General features: G+C 48.2%; 1 protein-coding gene across 1 annotated transcript in view; it reads left to right on the top strand.

Annotated features, from left to right (window-relative positions):
* The first annotated feature begins 208 nt into the window (after nt 1-208).
* Nucleotides 209-27,533, top strand: part of RAB22A (RAB22A, member RAS oncogene family) — a 40,055-nt gene continuing 12,730 nt past the window's right edge. Inside the window, exons 1-3 of the mRNA XM_024559166.4 lie at nt 209-272; nt 1,236-1,315; nt 25,153-25,234. Coding sequence (XP_024414934.1) covers nt 237-272; nt 1,236-1,315; nt 25,153-25,234 — 198 coding nt within the window. The 5' untranslated portion in view covers nt 209-236. The remainder of the gene's footprint in view (nt 273-1,235; nt 1,316-25,152; nt 25,235-27,533) is intronic.

Here is a 27,533-nt window from a genome sequence, read left to right as displayed (position 1 = left end):
CGGCGGCGGAGGCGCTCAGGGGGCCGCGGCACCGTCCCGGGTGCTGAGACGGTCCCCGCGCGGCTGGCGGCTGACGGGCCGGGCCGAGAGCCGGCGAACAGGCGGTCGCCGCCTCTGCGCTCCCCGCGGCCGGGGCTGGGCCGTGCGGCGGCGGCATCGGGGAATGCCCGTACTGGGCCTGGCCTGTCCCTCCTCAACTTAGGGCGGCGGCGGGCCCGCGCCCAGGCTCCCGGGCCATGGCGCTAAGGGAGCTCAAAGTGTGTCTGCTGGGGGTGAGTGGCGGCGGGCCGGCCGGGAGGGCCGCGGGAGGCCGGGTGGGCCGGGATCCAGGCGTGTCCACGTCCCATCCGCCCCTGCCCCCAGCCGCTCGCTGGACGCCGCTTACCTGCCCGGGACCCGCCTTGCTGCCGTGGTGCTCAGGGTCCTGCGGGCCAGGGCGGGGGACCCTCTCCCTGTCTCTCCTGGAGCCGGAGGTCTCTTCCCACCCCCGAAGGGTAGCGAGCCCGCCCTGCCTCTCCCTTCCATCTGGGTTCAGAGCAGCTGTTACCGTAAGTTTCCTACCTGGGCACTACGTAGAGTTGGCCAAGTCTCCCAGAGTAGAACCCATAGCAGGTCCTTCGCTTCTTCAAGCAGCATGCATCTCCGTCCCCATCTGTTTGGTGTTTTTGAAGTTGTAAGTCTACCCTAACACTTCTGGCAGTTACTTTCCTGGGAGCGGAGGGAGGGAGGGGGGTGATTAAGTGAGGAAACCCCAAGACTGTGAAGCTGCCGCTTCCTGTCTGGTTCGGGCAGCGATGCCAGTGCAGAGCCTGCGTCCTGGGTTGCCCCCCTGCCCGCGATGCTGCACAGGGACCCAAGGGATCCTTATAACTAGTCTGTCCCCTTCCCAAGCAGGGTGGGGATGGAATCTGCCCGGGACTACCCAGAAGGAAATCAAGAGTCCATAGTTTACTTCATACAATTAAGAAGTAAATGAGTTTGTCGCTGTTCACGCAAAGCAGAGACTTTGAGTCTTTGGAAAGACTCAAACGTTTCTTAAAAATTTTGAAACCCCTCTCCCATACTACGTTCAAAATCTCATGACTCCCACTGAATCTTTATGGAAACCTCCTTTGTATCCCTTAACTTCTAAAATGTATCCAAGGTGAGTTTTCTAAAGTCCTGAACTTGTGGCAGGAGGTAGTTTTCAGGTCTGCAGGCAGATAAACCTCACTCACCACCTCATTCTCTTTCAGGATACAGGTGTGGGTAAATCAAGTATTGTGTGGCGGTTCGTGGAAGACAGTTTTGACCCGAACATCAACCCAACTATAGGGTAAGAGATTGTTTAATGGATATACGTCTCACGGTGTATTGAAAGGCCTTCCAAATAAAGAGTGTGTTACAGGGGTAGGCCTTGTGGTTGTGCACGACAGTGAATTCAGAGACACTGGTCCCCTTCCTTTCCGGAAGGTCTTGGAAGAGCAAGATGAGGATTGCTGTGTTTTAAGAAAATTCTCTTTTGATTTGTGAGGCCTGAAAACTTCAAAAGGAAAATACGAATTAAAATCCAAAACATACGAAGAACCTTCCATCTATACATCAATAGCAGTTACACGTGAAATAAGGCAAGTGAAATCAGGTCTGTGTTTTCAGGCATGTCAGCCAAAAGATGCTTAGATGGTTTTCGTTCTTCCTGAAAAGTGGCGGAATGGGCCCCAAGCCCTTCTCATGCTTTCCCGCTGCAGTAGTAATAATGAATTAATAAGTGAATGCTGAAATGTAAGATTTTTAGGGTGTCTGGTTCTTTGGATAAGTGACATTGACTGGTAGTAGGTTTCTGGTACACAAAAAAAACTTTTCAAGGTATTTGAATATCATAATATTAATACTTTCTCTGTGAGTTGTGTTTTAGAGGTTTTAATACTATGTTAGGCTGATAAAACCAAAGAGCTGTGATGGGATTTCTGTTGCACACCGCCAGTCGAGTGGTTTCTTCCATTTAAAGAGAAAGTCTGTTCCGCCTTAGAAGTGTCTCCCTGCACACACACACACAGTGGAAGGCCTGCAGATGACACCACCACTCACTTCCCAAAATGGAAGTGCCTGTCACTATCCTTCAAAAGAGAACTGAGTATGTTCACGTGTTTAAAGGGTGATCTCATCCTCTTCGGGGCCTACCTGTTGCTACCTGCTTGGGAAAGTGAAGGGACAGGAAGTGATAGCAGGTAGTGCCTGTGACTCAGTGAGTGACACACCAGACACCGTGTCAGAGCTGAAACCGCAGCTCCGAAGCCCCCAAGCGCTCCCTCAAAGAAGGGGAGAGAGACGGAGGTGTGTTTCCGGCACCCATGTGCCCGAAGCCCTGCCCTGGCGTCCACCCCCACGACCCCCCCCCCCCCCCGTTTGCCAGCCCTCCCAGTTTCCTGCATGCTGGGTTCCTGACCTTCTAAGTCTCGTCTCCTCGCCAGACGGTCTTGGCTCCCACTTCACAGGAAAGAGGAATTCAAAGCTCGCCCTTCATTTCCTTCCACCTTTCCTTATTCCCTCAGCCTCAGCCAGGTCTTCCTCCTTCATGGCCGATCCCCTCCCCCCACACCTGACCCCTGCAGCTCCCCTCTCATCAGCTCTCTGCTCTGTCCCCGGCCCTGCCTCTCTGTCGCAATGTGCAAAGGTGCTCCTGCTGCACCCACTCCGGGGAGACAGTACTGCTCCCCAAACCTGCCACCCACATTGTGGAGCCCTTGGAAGAGAAGTGACTACTTCCTCAACTGCTGCTCAGTCCTCAGACCCCCCGCCGTCCACTAAAACCAGCTTCCCTAAGCACCGGTTTCCCTCTAACTACCAAGACCAATGGCTTTTCTTCTCTTTCTTCATTCATTGCGTGCCTGCCACATATGCCAGATGCTCGACTGGCTGCCGGTGATTTAGACCCAGGGTGAACAAGCCATGGCCCTTGGGCCCACTTCCTATTTTTGTAAATAAAGCTTTATTGAAACGCAGTCACACCCGTTCGTTCACATATTGTCTCCACAGCTTTGGGGCTACGGTGAGTGGGAGAGTCCAAGAGTCATGACCGAGGCCTGCAAAGCTGAAAACATTTACTGTTTGGCCCTTTTCGGGAAAATGTGCCAACCCCTGATTTAGATAAACTCAGTTCCTGCCTTCATGGAGGAGAGACATAGTCTGTAACCTGTGTACAGGAAGTGATTTACGGGACCATTTTCTGTGCTAGAGAGAAGTGTAGAGAGCGTCTAAGGGTCCTTACCTAGGCTCCAGGGAATGACCGATTCTTAAGGGGAACATTAAAGGTATTGGGCACTTGAAAACCCGGCATTTAAATACTGAAAAATGAGTGGATTATACTTCAATAAAAAGTTTTAGGGGACGAAGTTCTTGAAGAACGGAAGTTGACTAGGTGGTGGTGTTGAGGGCGATGATGAGTGGTGGAGAGCAGAGCATGTTGGGGGTTGGCCAGGAGGCTGGAGAGGCAGCAGGCCCGGGCCCTAGAGGTCAGAGAATGCCCCTGGGACACAGGATGTCTGGGAATGGAACCCGTCTCTTCCCTAGTCCTCCTCTGCGTCGGTGGTCCTGCCTCCTCACCCTTTTCTCCTGCCTTTCCACCCATGCACTCCGGACTCGGCGGTCTCCCCCAGGCTGGTCTGCTCTCTCGCCCTCCCACAGCCCGTTTCCACCCATGTAGCCAGACTCCAGGTCACCTTTTCCAGCCTTTGTTCTTAGGGCGAGGCCCATATTTGCAACCCATGACCTGGACCTCGCTCCTCCCTCCTCCCCGTACTCATGGCCTTCCCTAATGGGCCCAGTGTGTCATGGGGGGAGGGCCCTGAAGAACCATCCTGCCAGGGCTTAAATCTGGGTATCGACCATGTGCCAGCCGGGAGAACTTCCAGGTGATTGAGCCTCCCTATTGCAGGTAGGGCGGTGGTAGTCGTGCCCACCTCCTGGGGCAGTTGGGAGAATTTGGTGGCACTGGGTCTGTACAGGAGGTGTGCAGTAAGTGTTGGTGGTTGTTAGCAGCAGTGTGACCAGGTGCCATTTGTCCTCACTCCTCTCCAGCCTCCCAGTCCACTTCCACAGGCCAGTTCTGCCCCCACCCCTCAGCCTGAAGCCCTCCTCCCGCCTTGCCCAGACCCTTGTGCCACCCACACACGTACTCCAGTCCGCGCTCACCTCTGTTTTCTGAGCGTCTTCAAAAACCAGTCTGATCTCCCTGCTTAGGACCAGGGCGGAGAGACCTGTCCCAGTGTGGGCCCCCCTCAGCTCACCTGCTGCCTCTGTGTTCTCCACCTCCACGCTCACAGCAGGTGATACCCTTCCTGCACCAGTGTGCTCCTCCTGTGCTGTTGAACCTGGAGGGCGGGGCGTTTCTCTGTCCCTTCCGTGAGCACTGTTTATTTGTTAAGATTCAAGTACTGCTTTTAGCCCCTCTAAAAGTTGGAAAATCCAGTGCCAACAGGTGCCTGACAGGGATGTAAATGAGGGAGGTGGCCCAGATGGAAGAGTTGGGGTTCTCAGGTGCAAACTGCCCCGATTTCCTACCTGCCCTGCACCAGACTCCCCTTATCTTCTCTCCTCCATGGGGACTTCCTTCAGCCGCCTCTGCTTCCTCACCCCATGGCCCTCCCTTTCTCTGTATACAGTCTCAGCTGGACCCCTCTGGCTTTATACTCTTGCTCGAGGCCCTTAGTCATTTGGCGGCCACAGGGTGCACCCACAGCAGGGATTTTCAAAGCCGAAGCCGTGTTCAGTGGTATATATGCCCATGGCCCCTCTCCCACAATACACACACGCCAGGCAGGACGCGGCCCCTGAAAGTCACCGCGGTGGTGAGCCACAGCCTCCCGTGGGGGCATGTCGGGTTCCTCGGGCTGCTGGGATGAAGCAGCATTTGAGGATCATTGAAAGTTTTACTTCCTCCTTTGCAGTGTGTATGCCTTTTATTTCTTCAACTTGTCTTATTACATTAGCCGGGACCTCTAGTACTTTGTTGAGAAGTGGGAAGAGAAGATACCTTACCGCATTTCCCATCTCAAGAGGGGAAGCACTCAGTCCAGTGTCACTGAGCAGGATGGCCAGGCTCTGGGTTTTCTATCGGCACCTACTGTTCGCTGGTGGGCGTACTTGTCTGGCCCTAAAACAACCAGATTTTTATCGTGAATTGTGTTGAATTCTGTTAGGTGGGTTTTTAAATGTCTTTTGAATTGTTCTTATGTTTTCTCTATTTTAGTCTTAAAATAATGAATTACAATAATCAGTATTAAAATAATGAATGAATGTTGTGTTCCTAGGATAAATCCCACTTGGTTATCATTATTTTAATACATTATTGGATTCAATGTGCTAAATTTTATGAAGGATTTTTGCCTTCGTATTCACGATGTATATGGAGCTGTAGTTTTCTGTATCTTCCTCTCGGTTTGGTGTCAGGGCCTCATGAAAGGTGGGAGGTGTTTCCTCCTCTCCTACTTTTTTGGAAGAGTTTATGTAGAATCAGTATCATTTCTCCCTTAAAGATTTGGTATAATTCACTAATGAAGCCATCTGAGCAAGGAGTTTTCTTGTCAGAAAAATTGTAACTACAGATTCAGTTTCTTCCATGGATACAGGCCTGTTCATTTCTTCCCAAGTGTGCTCTGGTAGTTTGTGTCTTTAAGAAATGTGCCCTTCGTATCTATTTTTTTAAATTATTGGAATAAAGCTGTTTATAATATTACTTTATTATCCTTTTAATGTCTTTAGCAACAGTTCAGCTATAAATATATTGATTTTAATGGTCTTCTCAGAGAGCCAGCTTTTTAATTTTATTAATATTTCTGTTTTCTACTTGGCTCAATTTGTTCTTTTTTTTTAAGCTGGAAATTTAGAATATTGATTTTTAAGGGCTTTTTTTTTCTTATGTGAGCATTTAGAACTATAAATTTCCCTTTAAGTACTGGTTTAAGTGAATTCCACAGATTTTCATATGTTGTGTTTTTATTTTCATTTAGTTCAAAGTATTTATTTCCCTTGTGACATGTTTGACTTGTGTTTTTAAAAATGTATTTTCTAACTTCCAGTTATTTGGGGATTTTCCAGAAATTTTTCAATTACTGGTTTCTAGTTTAAATCCGTTGTGGCCAGAAAATGTACTCACTCTTATTTCAGACCTCTTGCATTTGACACTTGTGTCCTAGAATGTGGTTTTGTAGACGTCTTGTGCACACCAGGGGCGAAGATGCCCTGCTGCCGTCCTGGGGCGTGTCTCTGAGTCTGAGCAAGCCCTCTCCACCGATGCAGCTTCAGCGTCTCTGTCCTTACAAAACCCTCTCGCTTGCGGTGAAAGAAGTGTATGAAATTCAGCCCTAATTGAGGATTTGTCTGTTTTTCTTTTGGGTTTAATAGATTTTGGCTCACGTGTTTTGACGCTGTTTTTGTGGAGTGTCTGCACACAGCTGGTGGTGGTGTTTTTCCTGGTAAGCGACCCCTCCCATCTCAGGGTGTCGCTTTCCCTCACAGTCCTGACTCTGAACTCTGCCTCGTGCCCACAGCAGTGCGGGCATCTTCGGCTCTCCGTTGACTGGTGGTTGCGCATCTGCCCGTCCATTTACATTTACCCTATTTGTATCTGTGTATTTAAAGCGGGTTCTATATAGACAGCATTAGGGGTCCTGCTTTGATACAATCTGACATCTCTGCCTTTTAATTGGAGTGTTTAGAAGACCGCTGCTCAGGTCGGTTGCTGACAGACACTTGTGGCTTCATGAAGTTTCAGTTAAAATTTAATGTTCATTCCTTCAGTCTCACTAGCTGCTTTTCAGAAAAGTGCTCATTGTGGAAAGCTCTGTTGTATAGTACTGGTTTAGGTCATTTTTGTTCATCATGACTATTGCTGTGGTTTGATTGACATCTGCCATCTTGCCGTATTTTTGATCGCTCCACATTACTGCTTCCATTTTGTCTCCACTGTCGGCTTGCTGGCACCGCGCCCTTGTCCTGCCGGGCTAGTGCCACACCAGAGCGTGCAGCGTGCTCCTTCACCAGTCTGCGTTCAGGTGCGCACAGAGGGCACGTGCGCTCTGATCCCCTGCTCTCCTCCTTCGTGCTGCCATTGTCCCGTTTTATTTCTGCATCTTGTAAAATCCGCAGAACACTCTCTGTTCCTCAGTCGGCGATCTTTTAGAGAGACTGTTCGTGGCTTTTCTCTGTCCTTGTAGCAGTGTCACGGCTTCCCGAGTTCTGTGTCTTCGTAATAAACCCTGACGACCCATGATGCGAGTCCCCCGTGCTATTCTTCAAGAAGGTCTTCACTGTTCTTGGTCCGTAACATTCCCCCCCACACACTTAAAATCCTCTCTGGTTGCCCACACACCAGCCACTCTTCCCCACTGAACGTTTGCTTGGCATTCCATGGAACCTACAGATTGGTTCCGACAGAAGTGACATCTTTATTACTGAGTCTCCTGTGTGCTCTCATTCATCAGACTGCTTCATTTTCTCTCGGTGCTGTTTTCTACTCTGTGTAGTGGACCTGCACATCTCTTGTTAGATTTACTCCAAGGGGTTTGACGTTTGTGCCGTATTTTTTACCTCTTACTTTATTGACTTTTTAAACTTTTTATTTCGTGTTTTATTGAATTGGGTATGATCTCCAGTACAGGGTTGAATAGAAATGGTGGCACTGGGTATTCTTACCTTAGTCTGCTCTTAGCAGGAACGCTTTCACTCTCATACCGTTAAATATGCGCGTTGTAGGTTTTTGTACCTACCCTTTACCATGCATGGTACAGGAAGTGCTCTTTTCATCATTTGCTGGAATATTTTTTACATGAGTAACGGTTTTATCAAAACAATTTTCTCCATCTATTGGGTTGAACACATCATTATTCTTTTTCATGCTGTTAATTTGGTAAATTACATTGTTGAATTTTCATGGGATAAATCCAGTGAGATCATGACATGTATTCCTTTTACATCGCTGGCTTCAGTTTGCTGTGATTTTTAGGGGTTTGGGGTATGTTGATGAGTGAGATTGTCGTGTACTACTCCTTTCCGTGATGTACACGGCAGGTCTCCTCTCTAAGTTCTGCTTGCCCCGTCACACCAGTCGGGAAGAGTTCGTGTAAAGCTGCGCCGACGTCCTCCGTCAGTGAGCAGTGGCGGAGGCAGCAGTGACGCCATCTGGGCGGTGAGCTGTCCGTGTGGTCGGGTTTATGCCGTCAGTTTCTTCGAGGGAGTTGTAGAGTATTCAAATTCAGATGTTCTCTTCTTGGACTGGTTTTGATTGTGGGCTTTTGTTTGTTTTTTAAGGAATTGTGACTTTCATATACATTTTCCTATTTATTGGCATAAAGATGTTGAGATTCCATACTGATAACCCTTTTACATTTCTTTTTTTAAAATATGTTTTGTTGATTATGCTATTACAAGTTGTCTTGGTTTTTTTTCTCCCTTTTTTCCCCTCTGCCCTTCCCCCCCCGCCCCCACCAGCAGTCCCCCACCTCAGTTCATGTCCATGGGTCACACATAAATTGTTTGGCTTCTCCATTTCCCTCACTATTCTTACCCTCCCGTCTGTTTTGTACCTACCATTTATGTATGCTTCTTATTCCCTGTACCTTTCCCCCCAGTCTCCCGCCTCCCCCCAGTAACCCTCCGTGTAATTCTGTGTAACCCGTGTAACCCTCCATTTCGTAATTCTGTTCCTGTTCTCATTGTTTGCTTAGTTTGTTTTTGTTTTTGTTTAGCTTCTGTTGTTGATAGTTGAGAGTTTGTTGTCATTTTACTGTTTATATTTTTGATCATCTTCTTTTTCTTAGATAGGTCCCTTTAACATTTCCTATAAGAAGGGCTGGGTGATGATGAACTCCTTTAACTTGACCTTATGCGAAGCACTTTATCTTCCCTTCCATTCTAAATGATAGCTTTGCTGGATAGAGTCATCCTGGATGTAGGTCCCTGCCTTTCATGACTTGGAATACTTCTTTCCAGCCCCTTCTTGCCTATAAGGTTTCTTTTGAGAAATCAGCTGACAGTCTTATGGGAACTCCTTTGTAGGTAACTGTGTCCTTTTCTCTTGCTGCTTTTAAGATTCTCTCCTTATCTTTAGTCTTGGGTAATGTAATTATGATGTGCCTTGGTACGTGCTTCCCTGAGTCCAACTTCTTTGGGACTCTCTGAGCTTCCTGGACTTGGAGGAAGTCTATTTCCTTCTCCAGATTAGGGAAGTTCTCTTCATTATGTTTCAAGTAAGTTTTCAATCTCTAGCTCTTCCTATTCTCCTTCTGGCACCCCTATGATTCGGATGTTGGAGTGTTTAAAGTTGTCCCAGAGGTTCCTAAGCTTCTCTTCAATTTTTTGAATGTTTGTCTCTTCATTCTGTTCAGCTTGAAAGCTTATTTCTTCCTTCTGCTCCAAATCGTTGATTTGAGTCCTGGTTTCCTTCCCATCACTGTTGGTTCCCTGTATATTTTCCTTTATAGCCTTCAGTTTTTCCTGTATTTTGTGACCATAGTCAACCATTTCTGTGAGCATCCTGATTACCAGTGTTTTGAACTCTGCATCTGATAGGTTGGCTAACTTTTCATTGCTTAATTGTATTTTTTCTGGAGCTTTGTTCTGTTCTTTCATTTGGGCCATATTTTTTTTGTCCCAGCATGCCTGTTATGTAGTAAGGGGTGGGGCCTTAGGTATTTATCTGGGCGGGGCAACCCACCTCACTGCTTTGTGGTGCGGTCTGGATGAATATTTCTTTTTTAGCTCCTTGGTTGTCAGACTTCCATATAGTTCAATTTTCTGGCAGTTCTGCTTGTTTTTTGTTTTTATGTTTGTTGTCCTTCTTTCGGTTGTGCGAGAAGGCAAAGTGTGTCTACCTACGCCTCCATCTTGGCCAGCAGTCCCTTCATTTCTGACACTAGTTTTGCCTCTGATCAACTGCAGGGCACATCCGCCCTCTATTTCACTAGTGTCTGCTCTGATTTACTGTTTTCTGTCCTGTTCTTTTTCTGACTTACTGATATACACGATTATGTCGTTGATTTTCGGTCTTTATTCTTTTCCGTTGTATGCCTTATATTTTAAAACTTTAACCATGGCTTTTGCTGGACCCAACAAGTTCTTATACATCATAGTTTCATTATCATTTAGTTCAGAATACTTTGTTTTCTAATGTGGTTTCATCTTTGATCCAAGTGTCATTTAGATGTTTGTTTCTCAAGTTTCAAATGTAGGGAAATTTTCTAGTTAACTTTGTTAATGATTATTGGCATAATATATTGACGTAGAGAACATAGTGATATGATTTAAATGCCTTAAAACTCGGCATTTATGTGGCCCAGCATATGCTGATTTTGGTAAATGTTCCATACGTGTTTTGGAAAGATTGTTTACTCGGCAACAATTAGGTGCCGTGTTCTATGAATGGAATTAAGTCAAGTTTGTTAAACATGTTGTTTACTTTTTCTGTTATCCTTGCTGGGGGTTTTTTGGTCTACCAGAATCCATCAGTTGCTAAGAGAAGTGGGTTAAAATCTCCCACTGTGGTTGTGTATTCGTCTGTTTATCCCTTTCATTCTCAGTTTTGCTTTGTTGATTTTGCAGCTACATTAAGTATCTACAACGTTAGAATTTTCTGTCTTCCTGACAATGCAAACCTTCTAACATTCTGGCATGTACCCTTCAGCGCTAGGGCCGCATTGTGCCTCGAAGCCTGATTTGTCGTGAATATAAAGTCATTGTTAACGTTGGTTGGTATTTGAGTGGTGCACCTTTTTCTCATCCTTTTATCCTTAACCTTTCTGTGTCTTCGTAATTTAGGTGGCTCTTGTAAGCAACCTAGGATCTGGTTTTGATAAAGTGTACTCCATCGAACCACTTCTAGAAACTTCGTCACCTCAGCAAGTTCCTTATGTGACCCCCCCCTCCCCATAAGCAGCTGCTGCGGTGACCTCGGTCCCAACAGATTAATTTGTTCTTGAATTTCACATAAATGAAATATTACAGAATGTACTCCTGGGTGTTCGGTTTCTTCTCCATAAAACAGTGTTTTGGCAATTCAGCCATGTGGTTGCAGTAGTATGGGCCTTTTAAAAGCAATTGGCGAATAATACTCTCCTCTATGAATAGGTAACAATTGGTTCAGCCATTCTCCTGGTTGTAGACATCCAGGTCATTTTCAGCTTTTGGCTGTTACAAATGTGGATACAGTGAAAATCGTTTTGCAACTCTTTCTGTAGACAGAGGCATTCATTTCATTAGAGTAAACGACTAGGAGTAGAATTTCTCGTTCATGGGGAAGGTGAATATATAAATAATTTAATAAGAAGTTGCCAAACAGTGCCCCAGTGGTCGTATCATTGTATACTCCGTCCCACCTTCAACCTATGGAATTCCAGTCGTTCTACGTCCTCACCCAAATCCGCCTGTCTTTCTCACTTTTGTTGTCCTGTTGGGTAGAAAGTAGTATCTCACTGGACTTTTAATCTGCGTTTCCCAGATGACTAATAATGTGAAGCATCTTTGCATGGGCCTGTTTGTCACTCACATATCTTTTGTGACGTCACTATTCAAGTCTTTTGCCCACTTGTATTTGGGGGTTTTGTCTTATATCTTACAGATTTGTAGAAATTCTTTATAACAAATACAACTCCTTTACCAGGTGCATTTATTGCAGATATTTTTGCAGGTATATTGCGTGTGAGCGTCTTCTTCTGCTCTACGTCTTGCCTTTTCTTTTTCTGAATGACACCTCCTGTTGAAGAGAAGCTTTCACTGTAACAAAATCCATGTTATCCATTCTGTCCTTTTTGATTTATACCTTTTTGGTCCTCTCTAAGCAAGTTCTGCCTGCCTTAAGGTCTCAGGGGTGTTCTACATGTTCTTCATAGTTTTAGCTTTGTGTTTCATTCTTTGAGCCGTCTCAAATTAATTTTTCTCTGCTGTGGTTTCCATGAGTAGCTGTCATCATCCTTAGTGTATGTGTAATGCATCTTTTTATTGTCTGGCTGCTTTTAAGATCCACTTTTTATCTTTGGTTTTCAGCGATTTACTGTAATACTGTAGGTGCATGATATACTCTTGGTTCGCCAAGTTTCTGTGATCAGAAATTATTATTTGAGGCATTGTCAGTTACTCTTTCTTAAAATAGCTTGTCTACCCCATTCTCTTGTTCCTCCTATGGGATTCCAATTTCACACTTGTTAGACTGTTAGATACCATCTCACAGGTGACTGAGACCTGGGCGCTGGGGTTTTCCATCTTTTTTCTCAGTTCTCTGGATCACATGATTTCTGTCGCTCTGTCTTCAGGCTCGGTTGCTCCCTTGTTCTGTCTGTTCCGCACATCTAGTGTGTTTTTCTCCTTCAGATGTTGTCTTTAATTCTAGCATTTACATTTGGTTCTTTTTTATATTTTATGCTTAGATTCCCCATCTGTTCACTCAATATGGCTCTTTTGCTGTAAGTCCTAATTATATTTATAAGAGGCACTTTTAAAGTACATTTCTGCCGATGCCAACATCTGGATCAGCTCCGGATCTGTTGCTATATACTCTTTTTTTTCTCTTGACCTTGGGTCACTTTTTTTGCATATTAGTAATTTTTTATTTATACAGTACAGTGTACTGCAGACAATACATTGCAGAGGTTAGATTCTCTTCTGCTGAAGAGTGTAGGGTTTTGTTTTAGTAGGAAGTCAAATTGTGGCTAGGCCAGTCACCTTGCAGTTGTGGAAGCTGGCTTTTACACTTTGTTAGGGTGGCTCTGTTGGAGCGTTGCCTTTAGCCTTTGGGTAAATCCTTGTTCTTGTCTTTATGTCTAAGGTAAGACCTATCGGTTTTCAGTCAATGGGCTCACTGGGGCCTTGTGAGCAGGGAGGATTCAAACCCCCCACTCTTCCTTTGCTGCCAGGGCAGCAGCTTAAATCTCCACCCAGCTCTTGTCAGCCTTCAGCTGTTGCCGTCCTTGGGGTCTGCCCGTTGTGTGTGGTTTAGGGGTGGCCGTGGGTCTGGAGGGAGTCTGGGGGGAGGTTTGCAGCCCCTCCTGTGCAGCACTGACCCTCCCAGGACCCCTCGCCAGCCCCGCTGGTGGCCCCAGGCCTCGTCCTGCAGCCAGGAGCGCTGGTTTCTCCTCAGAACGTCGACAAGGCTTCCACCACCATTACGGACTCATCCCCCCCCAGCTTTGACTTCTAATTTGAGATTGTAATTATTTTACTTTCAGTGTAGTGATGTATTTGTGTCTTAACCTGCCGTTTTCCACTTTGCTTTTTAATTGCCCGGTCTGTTCTGTGTTCTTTTGGATTGCACTTTGCTTTTTTAATCCCGTGTTTGCAAACCCCTTCATTACCTTGGTAATTATACATTCTTTTTTTTTTTAAGTGTTTACTCTAGAAATTGTCCTTTGTGTCCTTGACTTACTCAAGTCTAATAAAAGGTATCACTCTTACCGTGTTCCAACAATGGGAGGGTCTTACATCCAATACCTCCGCCTCCTGCCTTCTGTGCTGTTTCGGTGTATTGTAATTTTGTAACTTAGACCTCCCAGGACATTTGTTATTGTTATGCAGTCAACATTCTTGTCAATTTCCTCCGCATGTTTACTCTTCCTGTTGCTTTATATTCTGCCTGCATTTCTGACTTTTCATCTGGGATTATTTACTGTGTTTTGGAGAACACTGTTTTGTTTTTCTTTTAATATACTCTTCTGGTACTCAGTTATCTGTTTGAAAATGTCTTAATATCATCTTTTTTAATTCAGCTTTTATTTGCATATAATAAAAAGTTAGTTCAATGAATTTTCACCTTGTACTTGTTTAAGTATCTTCACAATAAAGAACATTTCCATTACTACTGAAAGTTCCCTTCCTAGTATACCCACCCTCACCTCCCCAACACACCCACCTTTCTGTAATTTTAAGCTTGATATAAATGAAACCATATGTACTCATTTATGCTGCTGCCTTTTCCTCAAAACACTGTTTTCGGGATTCAGCCACGTTTTGCATATATAGTCTGTCCCTTTTGATTGATGGGTGGTATTCTATTGTGTGCATATACCAGTTTGTTTCTCCAGTCTCCTATTGATGGACGTTTAAATGGAGTCCAGTTCTGACTGTCATGAATAAAGCTGCTATAAATATTTGTATACAGTTCTTTCTGTGGACACATATACATGTTACTCTTGAATATGTAGGGTGGAAATTCTGGTTAATAGGCATATTTAATTGTCTAACAGATCACCTTAAAACCGTGCAAACACGGATTATCTCACCCAGTTTTTGTAGGTCAGGAACTCAGGAGCAGCTCACCTGGGGTAAGGCTCTTGAGCGTCCTCTCAACCTGGGAGCCGTGTTCCTCCTACCGGGTAATCCAAGGGTGCCCCAGATGTAAGCTCAGCATCTTTATGACCACATTGGTCACTTCCCTTCTAGCCTGTTGGTTACAGCGGTCAGCCCGTCCACGGTGGCGGGGGAGACTGCACAAGGCCTCGAATACCAGGAGTGAGGACCCTTAGGGTCATCTTGGATGCTGGCTGCCACCGTAGGTTTAAAGGCGTGTTTAACTTTATAAGGAACTGGTTTCCAGAGTGGTTGTATGTACGTGTTTTTTATTCCCGCCAGCAGTACGTGAAAGGGCCATCCGTTCCACATCTGCACCAGCAGTTTTTAATTTTTGCTGTTCCGGCAGGTCATCATCGTTTTTGAGGTCTATTTCATTGGATATGGCATCCTTAATTTTCGGAGTTGTCTTTCAGACCTTTGAAACAGGTATCCCATTTCCTCCTGTCTCCATCTGTTTTTATTGAAGTCCTGTGTCAGCCATGTTGCTCTCCTAATATCGATGCCATTTTTTCCACTAAGTGCCTCGGAGCTCTCTTTGTCTTCGGATTCCGGCCTTCTCCGGTGTGTGCGGGCGAGGTTTTCGTCGGGTTTGTGCCGTTGGGCTCACAGCACTCCTTGAACCTGTGGTGCGATGTCTTTCGGGTTGGACAGTTCTCAGCCATCATCTCGTCGGCGTTGCCTCTGCTCCGGTTCTCCTCCTATTCTCAGTCTGTTAGTGCTTGCACTTCCGAATGGTTTCATTTCCTTGCCTGTCTCTCACGCTCTTTCCTGTATTTCCATCGTTCTTTCCCCATGCTTCAGTCTAGGTACTGTGTTCCAGCCCTTCATTTTTCCCAACTAATTTCCATCTGAGTGTAAACCTATCCATTAAGTTTTTGATTTCAGTTATTACTATTTTTCTAAAGTTCTAGAATACCCAATAGGTTTTATTTGCTTTGGTTTCTTTTTCTCTGCTGAAATTGTTAATATTAGTTTTTATTTTCTTAAACTTATTAGGCATAATTATTTTAAAGTTCACTTCTAATGACAAAAACAGAGTGGAAAGTGGATGATTATTGGAGTTGGATAATAGAGACTACGTTGTGTATAAGTGAAAAATTTCATAACAAAAGTTAGAAACAGCCCGGGCTGATGTGGCTCAGTGGAATGAGTGCCAGCCTGCGAACCGAGAGGTCGCCGGTTCAGTTCCCACCTGCACAATTCCCAGTGTACATGCCTGGGTTGCGGTGAGATCCCCGGGTGGGGGTGTGCGAGAAGCAGCCGATGGTGTGTCTCTTGCACATTAGTGTTTCTCTCTCTTTCTCCTTCCCCATCCCTCTCTCTAAAAAATAAAATGAAATATTTAAAAAGTAAAAATACCCATCTGAGAAATAATCCATTCCTTGGGTGACCTGTGTTTTTCTGCATTGTCTGTCTTGTGGCTTGACGGTCACATTGCCTGTTCCTTCGTCTGCATAGTTGGCGGTTGCTGTAGTCCACGTGTTTTTTATTGAAGCGTGTCACAAGTGACGGGCGGGAGGCTCTGGGTCAGGGCCAGAAAACCTGCAGCCCCAGGCCAGAGTTGGCCGTTCCAGCTGATTTACACGCTGCCTGTGGCCCTCGCGCTGCAGCAGCAAAGGTGACAGAGGCCAACCCCCACTCCACATGTGTTCCCAGACACACAGATCCAGCCCCACTACCACAGGCTCCTCCGTCGTGAGACAAAGCCTGAATTTCTCCTTAGTTTAGGTTTGTGTTCACCCCGGCGGTCTCTGCTGACACCTCTTGCTGCCTTTACCCCAAACCAGTGTTTACCATGTTTTTGCCTTTTTTTTTTTCCTTATTGTATTGGCTAGACCCTCCAGTACAGGGTGGAATAGAGTGGACATCCATACCTTGTTCTTAGAACATGGCTAAAATGAAATAATGACAACCAGAATGTTGGTGAGAATAGCACTTGATACATTTCCAGGGGCAGTATAAAATGGTGGACTGCTTCAGAGGCCTCTTCAAATCAAGTTAAACAGACATCTCTTCTGTGACCCAGCAATCCCTCCCTTAGGTGTTTGCCCAAGAGAGATGAAAATACATGTTTACAAGAAGACTTACGAAGAAGTGTGTACTCCAGCCTTATGCGTAATAACCAGAACTTAAAGCCAATCAGATACCCTCGCCAGAAGAACGGACGAAGTGTACAGTCACACAGTGGACTGCCACGCAGTCCCAAAAGAGAATTAACTGCCCAATGCCGGGGTGGGCAGAAGTGGTCTACAGTAGTGAGTATACAGAATGGCTTATTCCTGTGTCACTATTTATTATGGTATTATTTTCCATACAGACAACTGTAAACTTACTTTTGTCCACCCATGTATTCCTGGATTTCAAAAACATAGTTCAGTGGAAGAAGCTAGACACAATGGAATATATATTTTGTGATTTCACTTACATGAAATCCAGAGATAATGAAAACTGATCCATGAAGTAGAAGTCCAAAAGGTACACCCTGGCCAGTGTGGCTCAGTTGGTTGGAGCGCCACCTTGTAGACTGAAAGGTTGCAGGTTCAATTCCTGGTCAAGGCACATACCCAAGTTACAGGTTCGGTCTCCAGTCGGGGCACATACGAGAACGCAGCCAATCTTTCTTACGTTGATATTTCTCTCTCTCCCCCCTCCCCACCCGCCCCGTGTCTCTCTCCCCCCCTCCCCTTCCCCCATTCTTCTCTCTAAAAACAATGAAAAAAATGTTCTCTGGTTAAGATTTAAAAAGGGGTGGTTTATCTGGGGTAGGTATAAGAATTAGTTGGAAATGAGCACGAGGGAACTTTTAAGGGTTATAGAAATGTTCTTTATCTTGTTTTGGGCAGGAGTTACACAGGAATACGAAATGTCAAAACTTACTGAACTGAAAACTTTATTGCATGTTAATTACACTTGTAAAAATATGTACAATATTTTTAAAGCCCTATGTTGTAAGTATTGAAGTTACTCCTGGTTTTCAAGTGAGAGAATGGAGGCGAAGAGAGGTTAGTTGACTTGCGTGGTGACACACCGTCCACGGCAGAGCTCAGAAGCGGAGGCGGGCAGCCTGGCTCGAAGGCCCCGCCCCCTCAGCCTGCTCTGGCCTGGAGCCCAGCGACTCAGAAAGTCTGCCTCTCCAGCTTTATCGCACAGATCAGCTCACGTGAGTTCCAAATCACGAGGTTAATAATTGTACAAAGTTAACAACTGCAGCATGGTTGATTAGTAGGGCTCTGAGTCTATAAATTGTTGCGCAGTCCTTCCATATAAAATGATAAAGGCAAAAACAGCTTGAAAAAACTTTATATGCTTCTCTCGGATGATCTCCTGGGTGTAGTAGAGAGTGAAAAAAAGTCAGAGACATTAGTAAACGCTGCCATCTGTGTTAAAAATAAATAAAGGCGGGTGCAGGGGGAGCTGTGTACGTGCGCTTGTATGAACCTGAAGTGTTTCTGAAAGGAAGCCCACGGAATGCAACTGAAAAGGTCAGCCTCCAGGGTGAGGAACTGGATGGCTGTGGGAATGGTAGGAGGGAAGGCGTTTCAGCATGTACCCGTTTGGGGCCTTTCAGTAATGAGGCATGTTAATTATTACCTATTCAGAAAATTAACGAGTCCAGTTATGATTTGGAATCAACTGAAATAGCTCATGAGACACACAGTTGCCTGAGCAGACAGAGAGGCCTGCCTCAGACTTCCAGAACTCTCCATATCCTTACATCTGCCATACCCGTGACCTGAGTTCGTCAGGCCTGCCTCGTCCTTCCCCAGGACCCTCGTGGGGCCTCCCAGCGCACTTCCCTTCCTTTCTCCCTGTCCGGTCCCTGTCCTGCCGTCATGTCCATGCTCGTGCGGTCCTTAGAAGGCCCCAGTTTCTGCCTTTCTGCCTGTTTCCACTCCCACCCTGTCCTGTCCTTAGAAACGGAGACCCAGCCCTGGCCCCGTGGCTCATTGGGTTAGAGCGCTGTCCCGTGCACCAGAAGGTTGTGGGTTTGACTCTTGGTCAGGTCACCTACCTGGGTTGCGGGTTCGATCCCCAGTTGGGGCGCATATAGGAGGCAGCCGATCGATGTTTCTCACGTGGATTTGTCTCTCGCTCACTCGCCCTCTCTCCCTTCCTCTAAAATTAATAAACATATCTTCAGGTGAGAATTTAAAAAGAAAGAGATTCGTCTCACTCATGAATGGTTTGCTGAGGGCCTGGGATTTAGCAGAGGGGCCCTTAAGTTAAGGTCTGTTGCCTGCCTCCAGAATTCATCTCCAAAATAGGTGTGGTAACAGCCCCTTCCTTCCCCCGCACTCGCTCCCCTTTAGATGGTACACAGATGAACATTTTAAGTTTATGTTGCTAAGTATTTTATCGTCTGTTAGGAAAAATAAAACTAGTCCATGAAACCTGTGGGTCTTTAATTTTACCAGTGTTATCGCCTGGACAAGGCGAAGGTTTAAAAAGCATTTGTTGACACTATGCAGTAGTAAGTCCGTCATGGAACACGGATGTAGCAGACATGGTGGCGGTGGGGCCCTGGCCTTTGCAGAGATGCTGACTCACGGGAAGCAGGACCTCACAGAAAGTAGACACTTGTGGGAGTTGGAGTGCAGTGGTCCTTCCTCCGCTGTCTGTCCCTGGTCTGCCTGGGGCCTTTTCTGTGGTCACCTAACTGCACTCACCACCCCACCCCACCCAGGTCCTGTCCCCGTCTGTTCCTCCTCAACGTCTGGGTTTAGCTCAAACTTGACTTCTTCTCTGAAGTCCTCCCTAGTGTATTAGATCTATGTTGCTGCTGTAACAAATTACTGCAACACTTTCAGTGGCTCACGAGAATGCACACTTATTCTGATGTCTTTGTGGAAGTCAAGTCTGAAACCATTTCCACTGGCTTAAAGTCAAGGGCTTGGCAGAGCTGGTGCCTCCCAGAGGCTCTGAGGGGAGAATGTGTTCCTTGCCTCATCCAGCTCCTCCTGGCTGCCTCGGCTGGTGGCCTCGCACCTATCTTCAGGGCACACCCTTGCAGTCCCCGCTCCATCTTACCCCGCCTCCCTGGCTCCGACTGCTCCTGGTCCCTCCTCTGAGGACCCTTGTGGTTACACTGGGCCCACCTGGATAGTTCAGGCTCTCTCCCCGGTGCAAGACTCTCGGCCTGGTGACATCTGTGAGCTCCTGTTTGCCACAAAAGGCAGTGCACTCTGGGTCCTTGGGTCAGGCATGAGCATCCGTGAGGGGGCGCCATCATTCAGCCTCCTACACCTGCCATCACCACCCTTCTGGGGACTCGGACCTGGCCCCACCTGCATGCTCCCTCACCTCTGTGCACCCTTGGGCGTCTCCCTGAAGACCTACCTTGTCATGAGCTATCCACCGGCCAGTTCTCCCACCGGAGCCTCCTGGGGTCTGGGATGGATGGGGTGCTCCTCCTCTGGCCTGCCTGGCAGTGCTGTGGTCAGGTAGCAGGCCACGCGTTTGAGGGCATAGACCAACCAGTACAAAACGGTGATTGCTGGATGAGCAGCCACGCGCCACCGAGGCCCCAGGGAGGAGGCCCCGACAGCAGTGAGCACCCAGTTGGGGTGGCGGGTTTCCCGTCAGCACGGCTGGTTTTCTCGTGTACGCTGTGCGAGGTTGCATGTTACATTATTCTTGACAAACTTAGGAAAGAGGAGGCCAGATTCTTTGTTATTAAAGTTTATATTCAAAGAAATGTTTTTGTGGTATTAAATATTTTCCCGAAAGTTTTTACAATGACACAAATGTAGAAATGACTAAAGGATTTGCTTGGGGTGGCCCTGTGCCTGGGGAAGAAGCCATCTGTCGGGCACCCCTGGTGTGGGTGGGCAGCGACTGCCTAAAAGGGAGCACGAGGCAGAGTGACAGCTGAACCTGCCGCTCTTGTCAGCTTACACGATGGGGTCTTTAAAGGACGAGTTCAAGGTGCGCATGACCAGAAAGAACCCATGCAAGCGACTGGCCTTACCGACGCTTGTGAGGCTCCAGCTTTCTGAGGACAGACACACCCTCACGGTCAGCTGGTTCTCACGGAGCGCCTGACAGATGAGGCCCTGTGATGTGTCCACTAGAGGAACCATGAGCTTTTATATGATCTTTTTCACATCCCCAGGTTGGTGTGTTCAGTGGTGTTTTCTGTATATATCCTGGAAGTTCATGCATTGTTTGCGTGAGATCGAGAGTCATTGAGAAGTTTGGCGCTTTGTTAATTTTTTAGGTGTGCTGAGTTGTTTGTCCTTAAAAGGCACCATGCGTCATCATGGGGATGGCAGGCAGCTTCCCACGTGCCATTCCAAGAAAGGGGCTTGAAGTCAGAGAGGCACTAGGATGGGAGGGCAGGGCCCGCCTGGGTTCTGAGGGGGCGCAACAAGCCCCCGGGAGCTACAGGAAAGCCACTGCAGACCCTCATGGCCGGTGCTTTCACTGGGAGCACGCAGTCGGGCCCGGTCGTGACTGCTCGACGTGCGTGTCAGTCGTGTGTTCGGGGCGTTGTGAGAAGTGGAGAAGTCTGAGAAAGGCATCCTGGCGCTAGGAAATGGTGCGAATAGGGATTTTAGATTAAAGAGGTAATAAGATCTGCCTAGGCAGAGTGAAGAGAGATGGTTTACTTGTGAAAAATAAGGTTATCAGACAAGTAAATGGCAGGCTGGAAAATAAAAATGTATCATTTGGATGGCACAAAGCCACTGCAGTTTCTCAAAAAGCCAGGTACTGAAGTTATCACACCCTCCACATCACTCAGTTTGAACGGTGGAGGGGTGGTCCCAGAGCTCCAGGGACAGTGGGAGGTAGAACTGGCCCAGTCCCGGTCAGAGATCGGGGCCCGATTGCGGGCGGCCGTCAGGGGTCCGGGTGCCAGTGTAGATCAGACACGAGATGAAGGGCAAGGCAGCTCTACAGAATCGTGTGCGAGCAATGGAGGACGTGGACTTGGACTGCTGCAGGCCAGGCCTCTCCCCGCGCTGGGCACACCTCTGTTCTGACTGAGAACGTGCACTCTGGGGTTCTTGGGAGATGGGTGGGAGGAACTAAGTGAGCCCTGGCTTTCCCACGGTGAGTATGAGGTGGTGTTGAGGGTTCATATTGTATAGTTAAGCTAAAGTCCACCAGAGTTAGAATAATGTCCTCAGCAGATAAAAACGTGAAGCTATGGGAAGGAATTCATTCACACAAGTCATTCTGCCCCAGGGCTCCCCCGGGCACTAGTAGGAAGAGACAGCTGGGCAACACTGCATCTCGGGACAGATGTGACCCCACATCTGGTAGTTACCAGTACAGAGGCCAGCCGAGTCTGGATGCTAGGAAGGTTGAAATGGTTCTTGCCAAGATTTCAGACTCTCAAAAATCAATCAGGTGAGGTACCTATTGCTGTAAGGAGGCATTGGTGGGGCTCAGGAAGGACAAGGGAGGGGGGTGTGGCCACCTCACCAGAACCACCTAAGCTGGGACCTGGAGACAGAACCTGATTCCACATAGGGAACCACCAGCAAAGAGAACCCATCAAGTGGTGTGACCTCTTCCTTAGCAGGAACCCAGAGTCTTAGTGGGGGAGGGACTGGTACGTCTTCCCTGCTCCTCCCGGCTTCTACCTATTGCCTACAGTAACGGTTAGAGCTGGTGGCTCCACTGGCAGGAAGGACTTCCCTAGGTATAGCCAGCCAGAGGCCAGAGGCCACCCAGCCAGCTGCAGTCCGAGAGCTGGCATTGTGATCTCAGCTCCAAGGCACTTCATGGCCCCTGTCACTCCTCAGTGCTTTGGGAGGAGTGCTGCCAGGGCCCCCTGGAGTGGGTAGTGGAGACAGCAGCACAGCGAGCATTCCGTCAGAACTCTGGGGACAGCATGGAGGAGGGAGAGAGGGAGAGGGACAGCAGGGTCCCTGTTCTCCTGGAGCTTACATGTCTCCTGGGTAAGTGAGACCTTGAACATGTAAATTTAAAAAAAAAAAAAAACATAACTAAGCTGATGAGACAGATACTGTACAGACACGTAGTAGGTGCCCTGGACGCAAGACGGGATGATGTGTGTGTTGCAGAGTGAAGGTGGGGCAGGAAGCTGCCCCATTTAGGTGGGTCGCCCAGCTTCCTGTGATCTTGGGCAGTTGACCTAAGACCTAAAGAATGAGGAGCGTCGTACCACAGGAGAGCCAGTGAAGAGCATTCAGGAAATGGACAGGTGGGGCAAAGGCAGGAATGGGCTGTTGGAAGGGTTTGACACTTGAGAGGAGGTTGCCAGTTGATGGCTACTGCTGCCTGGGCTGCGTATACCGGCGTCTGGCCCAGGGGGGACGTGGTGGGCGGGTTAAAGAGAAGATGTGCCTGACTCAGCCAAAGGCAGGAGAGTGGACATCACAGTGAGTGCAAAGAGAAATCTGCTTCCTCTCAACTGAGGACCATGTTGGAGGACTTAGGGTTCCTAACCTCCGTTTCCTCTGCCAAGGCTGGAGTGCGCTGCTGCCCGGAAGGGAGGGTATCAGGAAGTGAGAGGGAGCTGGAAAGCAGGCGTAAGAATGTGGAATGATGCTGTGTGGGATGAGAGTCCGAAGAGGGGGTCCAGCTGAAATAGGACAGTCCTCGCACTGGCCCACAACAGTCGTCTGACTTCTCTCCAGCAAGGCAGCTGCCCGCCCCCCTCCCCAGGTTGAAGGAGCCTGTGGAGAGGCTGCTTGGGGCTTCTCTGGGTGGTTGAGTCAGAGGGACAGATGAGATTCCTAAAGAACTGGTGGTGTGGGCGAATGATGCTGGCGGTCACGAGACAAGAAGCCAACAGACAGAGACCCAAGAAGACCCAGGCACAGAACTCCGGACAAGAAGACCATGGTGTAGAAAGGAAGGGTGTGTTGAGGTGACCGTGGGGGAGAGCCAGAAGGAAGGATGGCCCAGGGTCAGAGACAGGAAGTCAGGTTTCATCCTTTGACATACTTCCATTACGTGGCAGCCGCCCTTCTGCCCCTCCCCTAAGCCAAGAACCTGTGTTCTTGTGGAAGGGGAAGTGGTTGGCAGGTAGGTGGGACCTCAGTGAATTCTAATCCTGTAATGAAACATTTCTCTTTAATTGTTACGGATGCCTTTCTCAGCTTTTTGTCTACTGCAAGAACATTTCTTCTCCCGTTCCGTGAGTGGCTGTAACGGATGTGTCGGACGCATGGGCCCTGCTAATAGGCCTCTATGGGACACCAGTTGTCACCCTGAAATGGAACACCACAGCCGTAATTGATGGAAAGTTGGGTTGCAAGCTTTTAGGACTAATTGTAAAGCCTAAACGAAAGCGTTTCCAGGAGCTGCCTCTAAATAATAATCATAACAACACCTTGTGTAGGTGTGGTGCTTTGCAGTACACAGAGCACCTTCCCGCCCGCCCGTCAGGCCGCTGAGTGCACGAGGCTGTTGGAGGGCTCAGATCTCTCCTGAGCAAGCGCTTGCTCTGTGCGTCCTGATTTAGTCTCGGTGAGCGGCCAGCAGTTCTCAGAACAGTAACCATTTATTGAGCACCTTCTATACATAAAGCACTATACTAAGGATACCAAGGGGTAAGTTTCCAGTAAATAAATATCCAGGAAACGGTACCTATCCAAAAATGTGGTCTTGCTTCCTAACTCACTTCCCTTCCCCATCACAGTCACTGTTTTGGAGGCTGCTTCTTAAACCATAAATTTATATAAATATGGCCAGGAATTCAATTGTAGCAGAATTTAGGTTTTTAAAACCAAGGATTCTGATACTTAGCTAAGCTCAGTGATTCTTGAGAGAGTCATTCTATCGATTTCAACTCACAGCGTCTTGAAGTTTATGGAGCTATTACATGAGTCTCAGAAGTGTCCCAGTCATCCAGCGCATTTGAAAGTGCCCAGCCCTGGAGCCCATTGTCCTGAGTTGGCTGCTCAGAGTACGGTCCCGAGAGGCAGCAGGGCCCTTGGCCTCACGGACTCAGCATCCAGTGGAAAGGGGGACACAGTCACTCCGGGCCATCGGAGCGCTGATGAACCGGGAGGCAGAGGACTCCCAGGAGGGCGCTCTGGGTGCAGTGAGGGGTAGAAGGTAGCAAAGGAGCCAGGCCCAGGCCGGACTGAACCTGCATCCAGGAGCTTCATGGTATCCAGGCACGTGCTCTGGGCGGCCATGGCTCCTCACAGATTGTCCAAAAACTATGAGACCCTCCAAATAATAGGGACCCCGACTTCAAAGGCCCCTGGGCAGAGTGGTCCCTCAGAATGAGCGGTATGAACGCACACCATCATCTGTTTCCCATCAAGGGCTGTGTCAGGCCCTGATGTGGCCCGTCAGGCACCTGAAGGGCTTTGTCACTGAGTTGGAGGTGGTCGGCAGGGGTTGCTTCTCTGGCCACCTCCCTTCTCCTCCAGTGATGCCTTGGTCTCACCAACGCCAGTGTGGCACTCGCCCTCACTCGGTGGTTTGCGTGGCCATGTGGTGTGGGGATGGGAGAGTGCAAATCCCAATGGCCTAGTGTTTTTTATTGGAGTACTCATTTCCTGTTCTAGAGTGTTCTTCCTTGGTGCCGTCTTTTAAAATAACTTCTGTATTTCACAAGGGATGGTAATGTCTGGATTACCAGATTATCTCTGGATTCTTCTGATATGGAGCGTAGGCAACCCCAAGTCAAAGAACTCCTGCTGCCCTGTGTTGGTCAGATGTGCCTCGTGCTTTACGTGACACAGCTGTGCAGCCAGTGCCTGCGAGTCTCACGAGTACTCCAGAGAGGACCGCAGTCAGGGCGGAGCGTGGCGAGGGAGGCGGTGTGTTAAGTCTAAGTGATGTTTCCAACTGGGGCTGGCAGCATGCTTTAAATGATTGTGTTCTGATCATCTAGGTCTCTCTTTGTAGGGCATCTTTTATGACCAAGACTGTCCAGTACCAAAATGAGCTACATAAATTCCTAATCTGGGATACGGCTGGACAAGAACGAGTAAGTCACTCTTTAATTTCCTACGTGTTTTTCCAAGGCCCAGATCAAGGCTCCAACTAAACCGTCCGGGTCGGTTCTCATTACTCACTCCTCTCCTGCGCGCCAGAGACACATCCGTTCCTGTTTGTGGAGGCCAGCCTGTTTCTTTTCTGTCAGAGCCGCCATGTCCGCTGTTGGAGAAAGCGATGGCAGGCACCGAGGGCGTTTTCATTCTGCGTAGATCTTAGTTAAAGCAAACGCTGGCTAACGGCCTGGCAGAGCCCCACTCAGAGTGGTGTGTGTAATTTGGGGCCCCATCCTCCAGCGGAGATAGAACGGAATTAGCAGTAGAGGGAGAGAGTTAAACACATCTCATTTATAGCCGCCTTTTAAAAGCTAAAGATGGAACTTCACAGCAAAGAAGTTTGAGATCTAAGTGAAATGGATGAGCTAACGCAGAGCCTTGCAATAGGTACTTAATAAATGCCTGATGAAAAAATTGTCTGAGATGGTTATCTGCTTAAGGAGCAGCCTGAGCCAGAAGTGGGAACTGGGCGGAGGCACCATGGTGCAGAGGGGGCTTAGGTAAAGCCCACTCAAATCAGATAGCAGTGGAGGGTGGTCAGGGGGAATGCCTGTCTGCTGCCTCATTTTCCCTCTGGGCTCTAAGTCTGATTTCCCTGTCGGGATGCATCTGGCAGCAACCCCATTATTCAGCTGCTGTTTAACTTTTTTTTCAAACAGTACTATCAGAACAGAACATCTGGTGGGTGCACAGTGCTATCGTGAGCTCTTGAAAGTAAACCAGAAGTAGCCAGGAGAAAGAGCCTGTCCTCACGGTGCCATCTGAGACAGCAGAGATGCTACACGTGGCAGGAAGCCTGCCGGACTGTCACAGGCAGATGGGGGGACATGAACAGGCCCGGACCATTGTCCTGGGCGTGGACACGGTGCACTTGCACAGATCTGATGTCCCGGGTCTGTTCTGTCTGGGCTTTCTTCTGTTTGCTCTGATGCTGGGCGTCATACCCTCTGTCCAGTCGCTCATCTGACATCCGTCTGCTTCGCCTCCCGTCCCCCTCCGACTTTGATTGTGCATCTGAATGGCGTATCCAGGACAGGTGGGCCTTTGTTTACCACCGCTCTTCCATCCTTCAGCGGTATTGCTTCCCACAGAGTTTTCCAGCACGTATCTGTAGGCACAGCTCCGTTGTCTGTCCTGTTGGCCAAGAACTCGTGTGGCTCTTCATACTAATAATACACATACCCTTTTGCCGAGTCCCAGGTTCCAGTCACCCTTCCCACATACTTGATGACACAGCAACACCCTCATCGTAAAGACTTGTGCTGTGATACAGATTTCCTGCTGTTGTGAGTCAGTATACACTGTGATATACATCTCTTTTTTCTAGACCATAAAAAAGAGTAACAGGAGTTCATGCCTCTCCCTTACTGCTACCATAATAGCAGGGTTTTATTAGGTTTTATAATTAGCTGGCTTGCCTGCCTCTTCTCCCCCCTGTTCCCATGATTGTGCACTAGGAATGGGTGCTCGAGGTGTAAAGCTGCCTCGCCCTTGCCTGAAGCGCCCTCTCGTAGCCAGCGGCTCACCAAGGGGGTGTAAACGAGGCAGGCAGGTAAGGGTCAAGAGAACTGGCTGCAGAACCACGCCAAGAGACCAGAGAAGAGCACCAACTGGTCAACATGTGCTCCAGCCAATTGCTGCCCAACCAGAGTGCCTGCTGAGGTTGCCAGGTCACCACGTTGAAGAAAAGCTAAGCATCTAACAGCTGATCACAAATTGTGTGAAGGGCTATGAGCATCGTCCAAGACACATCTGTGAGCTTGCTCTGACTACCAGTCTGTCCTGGGCACGGCCTCCAAGGCCCTGACTAGGCCAGCTGCGCCAGAGTCCCCGTCTGCACCGCCTCCCACCATTTGCCCCCTGGCCCAAACCCAGGTGCCCTACAGTTTCACACCTGCCCGCCCATGTACTGTGGTTCCCTCTGCTCAGAATACCCCTCCCACCTGTAGCTCAGAGAACTTACCTCTGATGTCGCCTCAAGGCAGGCTTTCCTACCTGTCCCTGCTATTCTCAGATAAGTACCCACAATGCTGCACGCCCACATTGCCCAGACCCAAATCTGAGGTGGTCTTTGACTCCTCCCTCCCCCTCAGCCCTCACCTTTGCGCCATCAGCGCACCCTCCACACATGTCTCAGCTCATTCACTGTACTCCATCTCCACTGCCAATGCCTTGCTCTCAGCCACCTGTAGCTCTCCACCCAGGTGTCCCTGCTGTCCCTCTTCCCAGCCCCAC

Source organism: Desmodus rotundus, chromosome 6, assembly GCF_022682495.2.
Source record: "Desmodus rotundus isolate HL8 chromosome 6, HLdesRot8A.1, whole genome shotgun sequence".
In the NCBI taxonomy this organism is placed as follows: domain Eukaryota; kingdom Metazoa; phylum Chordata; class Mammalia; order Chiroptera; family Phyllostomidae; genus Desmodus; species Desmodus rotundus.
Note: the sequence above shows the minus strand (reverse complement) of the source record. Positions and strands in the feature narration are given on the sequence as shown.